We start from the raw sequence: 5,883 nt of genomic DNA, 5'->3' as shown, positions 1-5,883 counted from the left end.
CACACACACACACACACACACACACACACACACACACACACACACAGAGAGAGAGAGAGAGAGCTCTGTTTTCTGATTAGATGCCTGTTAGCACTGTGTCTCAGTGACTCCTTAAATTGTTTAATTTTTTTACAAGTTTGCAAACATATTTCCATAAAGATCACATTTCTGTTAGAATTTCTGTTTTCTTTCTCGTATTGTTTGTTGTGAAACTAATTCTTGCATTTCAGTTTGTTTTATGCTGTTCAAATGAGCTCCTCTTAGTTTATTTCCTGGTTTTTCTCTTCTCAGGCCAGCTGATTTCTGATGACGTCGCTGAGATTTTCGCTCGTCCCAGTACAGATTTCATTGTGCAGTTACAAAACACGTTCTCAACCAAATCAGCCAGTGCCCAGTATGATGACAGTTACCTCGGTAATCCRTCACACACACTTTTGAAGCTACATTTTTTAATCTTAACATCTGAGAATTCTGTGGGCGTTTTCGATAATAAAACTATTTAAACTTAAATATTCATGCAAATGAGGGGAGCTTCAGAAAGAACCAGATGTGAACTTAAAACCCGTGAAAATAAACCAGTAAATTTTTAGTCTCAGATTGTTTTATGATGGCTAAAATATGTTCTTTATCAACCTGTAAACATGTCTGATGTGATGATTTTAGCATTTCTGCTCGATGTTTAGCAGCAGACATGTTTTATACATGACTCTGTTTTAAACAGGATACTCTGTGACAATTGGAGACTTTAACAGTGATGGAAAGGAAGGTAAGACCTAATCCTTTTTATTTATTTTATTTTTTTGTTTTGTTTTGTTTTTGGTAAGACCTAAACCTGACAATTATATTTTCTGTTAAACTGGTGCTCCTCAAGCTTTATGTTCATTATCTGCCTGTCTTCTCTGATTTGAATAGATTATGTGACAGGAGTGCCCCGAGGTGAAAAGGCACTAGGTTATGTAAGTGTTAAAATTCTTGTTTGAGAAAAGCTTTACATGTAATTGTTGGTAATATTTAATTCCCACAGCTCTGCACTGATGTTTATTCTCTCTGGATGTTTGTCACCTGGTCCCTATGTCCAAATATTCTGTGTTCCTCTGAGCGTGATGATGTTTCACCTCAGTGAATTATATGAACTGAACATAAACATTTCCCCAGAGGAAGTGGCGATACTGTCTAGAACCAATCTTGTGCAAGCTGTTTGATYTCCACAAGCTTTTTTCTCAATTTTACTCTGCCTCAACTTAAAAAAAAAATAAAAAATAAAAAAAGCATAAACTATAAGTCAAGGTTGAAGACGTTCCTTGTTGTGTTCCCAGGTGAACATCTTTAATGGCCAAAACATGGCATCCATGATCAACTTCACCGGCTCTCAGGTGAGCTTCAAGGCTGTGGATGTGTCTCAAGTTCTCACAGTTACTTTATTAATAAAAACAACCAGGGCCAATTTTGATGTGTTGAGAAGATTTATTTGAATATCATCACCTTCCTAAAACAATCGCCTACATCATTTTTTGGCAAAATCTTTTTTTGTTTTCCTAAATCTGATAAAGCTGATCAAATCATTTCACTCTACCCCTTAAGATGATGTTCTATATGTTGTGTGACTGAAGCTGAGCAGTAGCTCAGTAGTAGTTTTTTGAAAAAATGACTTAGAGGATTATTTAAGGAAGGTATAAAATTCTACATGTTTTATGTGTATCTGCGTGTATTCGACAGATCTTGTGTGATTCAGGCAACACCATGTGGAAGGAATGTGCTGTCAGTCCTCTGATAACCAGAGGATGCTTTGCACAAGATATAATTTTTTCACAAATATTTTACACATTAAAATATACTGACATAAACTGTGAGCTCAGCTGTAAGGTGACACAGAAACAGAAAATGTGTTGCTTTGTTTCAGAGCTGCTTATCTTTCTGCTGAATAAAGTGTTAAATCAGAGGGAGGAGGGGAGGGGGTGGGGGTGGACCAGAGGTTGTCATCAGCTGAGTTAATGACAGAGATTCTCTTCACTATCCTGCCCATCCTGAATAACTTTCCATCTGAACTCAACAACCTCTTTTTATCAGGTTCTTTTACTTTGAAGGTCTTGTTTACATCAGTGCCTCCTTCCTTCCTACGTTTTATCTCCAAACTCTCACCTGCTTCCTTTGGGCTCTCTGTCAGCAGCTGTTAAATTGGCCTCTGACACTTTTTACAACCAGCGATGTTTGGAGCTACCTGGAGAATGGAAAGTTTGTTGCAGTTAACAGTTTGTGCCACTAGAGGTCACCACATCTCATCTGTTGTCCTCCTCTGTCTGCTGCAGATGGCTGCCTACTTTGGACATTCAGTTGCTGCCTCTGATGTTAATAATGATGGGTAAGAGTTTGTTTTTCCTGTCTGAAACCTCTGACCTCTGTGGACCTCTGTTAAAGAACAGAGATCCACTAACAGCTGTTGTTTCCTGGCTGCTGAATTTAAAGAGGTTATTACAGAGTCTGTAAAAACCTCTTCGTTGGGACACGTTTGATTGAAACGTGTCTGTCACAGTGGTTACAGTGTGAGATAATGTTAAGCATAGTGTTTTTAGAGAAAATGTTGTTGTTTCAGGTTAAAATGTTGCCTGAATAAGACAAAGCAAAACAGGCCCAGCAAGAAACTGACACAAATGTTGAATTTTATTTATTTATTTACCGTTATTTAACCAGGCAAGTCCCATTGAAATCTCAGATCTTTTTTTCAAGGGAGGACTGGGCCTGAAGGCAACCTATTGAACATGTTTTTGTGTTGTGGGGGAAACCGGAGTACCAGGAGAAAACCCACGCAAGCACAAAGAGAACATGCAAACTTCACACAGAAAGATCCCCAGGTCCGAACCAGGGATTGAACCCAGGACCTTCTCGCTGTGAGGCGTCGGTGCTAACCACTGAGCCATCGTGCCGCTGTCGTTGGGTCCAGGAAGTTAGGAAGTACCAAAAATTGTCACACTGATCAGAAGAATGTGAAGAAAGGAGCTTTGACTTCCTGTCAAATGCAGACTGAAAATAAATATTCAGTGTTGCATTGTGGTATTTTCTTTACTTTGTGCCACTTCAGCACCGGCTGGAGAAGACGGCATTATAAGATTCTTCAGTTTTATGTTAAAGTATGATTAAACTATGGTTACTTTCTTTTCATCACAACACTGTTTTTACTTTTGATTTTTAAATAATATTTAAACAATTTTTTAGTGAGTTAAACAGTCTTAAAGTCTGTTTCTATTGCCTTGATGATGCAAGTTAACAGGTGCCGAGAAATCAAAGTGAATCTTTTTATAAGGGACGACAAGAATTGTGTGGGACCATTAGGGAAAAAAATAAGATGGGTATTAATATAAGAGATTTGACATTGTGTGTTTCAGTTTGATGGATCTGTTGGTCGGAGCTCCTCTCTTTATGGACCGAGGCTCAGATGGGAAACTGAGGGAGGTGGGACAGGTAGGAAGCACACAGCTGCTTTACAAGACGTGAAGATGATTAATGGTTTAATCTGACTGTGCGTGAAGGAAACATTTGTGACTGATTTAACTGAATCTTAGAAAGAGCCTTCTGTCATAATTTGTGATTGGTTGTAGTCATTTACTTTAAACTGGAGGAGAATCAACAAGTCTCTATTTAATACATGTCTCTCTCATGCAGGATGAACATAAAATTGTTTATTTTCTAATGTTGACGTAATAGGAACCACCCCTAGGGATAAGACCAGGTTTTCTAACAAATATTATGTTTTTGGAAGGACATGGAAACAGAAGCTCAGGACTTTTTTAATTAGACTCAGAGCCACACACTCACACTCTGAGAGGGTGAAGTGGAGTCTTTAGAAATGAAAATAAACATTTAACTGAGAACTGGATTTGGTTGTCTGCCTGACATCCAATTTTGAACATTTTCTAACACTTTTATTTTGAAAGTGTTCATGTAGCAGATCATCATCAGAGTAGCTGTAAGGAATGCGAACTGAAGCACTAAATGTCATGAAGCCATCTTTTCCACTCTAGTTACGAAAGGGAGAAGAAAAACTGCCTGAACATTTACTGTACTGTATCATGCTAAGTCATCAAGTCTTCCTTTGTGTTGCTGTTACTCCAGCAAAGGTACACAATAAAACTTCTGCAGTGGCCTGAACTTATATAGTACCTTATCAAGTCCCTTTGGACTCCAAAGTGCTTTACACAGTCATTCACCCATTCACACACACATTCACCCATTCWTACACACATCCATTCACACACACATTCACACACACATTCACCCATTCATACACACATTCCCACAAAAATATGTTGTTTGTTTCCTCTCTGTCTCACACAACATAAAACTACATCATTAGAATATGRATTATCCTGTCAGACGTTATTCCAGCAACAACGTGGGAAATGGTGAAGACAAGAGTTCAGTAAATATTCCCACATTATTAAAAATTGAATTTATCCTTTCAGTGTAAATGTAGATGTAAATGCTCTCCTTGTTGGAAAAGTCTGGATTGTGAAACATGCAACAGAAAACAGTTCTGTGATCATTTTTTACAACAGTGCTGAGCAGAACTGTATCATTATGTCCTATTATTTGGCTTTTAACAACAACAACATCAACAATACACAGGAATTACACACAGCTCCTTCCTCTCCATCAGTGGTGGAATAGAAACCAGAACTGACCTTTAAACTGCTTTAAAATGAAACAGATACTAATGACATCAGAAGCCTTTTAATGATCTCTAGCGCTGCATGCTGGGGGGTCTTTTAATTTGTAACTTTCTCAAATTTGTGTTGTGTTTGTGTGTGTGTGTGTGTGTGTGTGTGTGTGTGTGTGTGTGTGTGTGTGTGTGTGTGTGTGTGGTCTCCAGGTATCCGTGTACCTCAGTCGAGGAGGATTTACCTTTCAGCTGCCTCAGACACTGACCGGGTCAGAGGTTTATGCCAGATACGGTTCTGGTATCGCTGCACTGGGGGATCTGAACAAGGACGGATACAATGGTATTCCTGATCACTCACCTGCATGTTTGATCTGTCTGTGTGAGGAGACCCTAGTTGTTCAGCTTCACTGAAACTGATTTCACATCACCAGAGCCGTAATCCAAACTGGTGTGGTTTAGACTCATTCATTCACAAATGTACACACATGAAGCAGTCAGACTTTTCAGACTTTTCCTTCATATTTCCTATTTCTGTCTGCCCCTTTCCCACCCCCGCTCCAACAGATGTGGCCATCTCTGCCCCGTACGGAGGCCCAGACCACAACGGCTTGGTGTACATCCATAATGGCCGCCCTCAGGGTCCAGACGCATCCCCTTCTCAGGTAAACATTAGATTTCACTTTGGACATAACAATCGTGGGAAAAATAAAGTCCACTCTCTTTCAATCCTACAGTTTTACTTAACATGAGAGGAGGTTCTTGTTCAACGTTAACCCTTCATTGTACTCATGTGATTATTTATTCAACAAAAACTAAGTTCACTCTTACTGCTTCTGTAGGATTTAAGATCAAAAACCTCAAATCAAACACATTGATTGATCATCACCTCTGTAAAACAAGAGTTTAGTCACTTTGTTGCTCTGGAGCACAGGTGTGTGGTTTTTATTTACCATTATTTATGTGTGTTAACTTAAACCTTGACATTCCTCAACAACAACAAACTGATTGATTAGTTGATTTTACCCACAGATTTTGACTGAACGTAGATATTTTGTGTGTGATAATATAGAAAGTGAGCTTTTTGTTGTCCATTWTCACTTTTGATACCAGGATAAAACGTAGTAATCAGGGGTCGGATTTACAGTGGTTTGCAAAAGTATTCATACCCCTTGAACTTTTCCATATTTTGTCACATTACAACCACAAACATAAATATATTTCACTGGAAT

The 5,883-nt window shown here is 38.7% G+C and overlaps 1 protein-coding gene across 1 annotated transcript in view; it reads left to right on the top strand.

Annotated features, from left to right (window-relative positions):
• itgav (integrin, alpha V) overlaps window positions 1-5,883 on the top strand; it is a gene marked incomplete in the record, with an annotated part of 42,094 nt that overhangs the window by 17,354 nt on the left and 18,857 nt on the right. The window contains 7 exon segments of the mRNA XM_014019761.1: window positions 292-414; window positions 722-766; window positions 913-956; window positions 1,317-1,373; window positions 2,307-2,359; window positions 3,381-3,456; window positions 4,865-4,994. Coding sequence (XP_013875215.1) covers window positions 292-414; window positions 722-766; window positions 913-956; window positions 1,317-1,373; window positions 2,307-2,359; window positions 3,381-3,456; window positions 4,865-4,994 — 528 coding nt within the window.

This window comes from Austrofundulus limnaeus, unplaced genomic scaffold (assembly GCF_001266775.1).
Source record: "Austrofundulus limnaeus strain Quisiro unplaced genomic scaffold, Austrofundulus_limnaeus-1.0 Scaffold229, whole genome shotgun sequence".
Lineage (NCBI taxonomy): Eukaryota > Metazoa > Chordata > Actinopteri > Cyprinodontiformes > Rivulidae > Austrofundulus > Austrofundulus limnaeus.
This window is presented reverse-complemented; position numbering and strand designations above follow the sequence as displayed.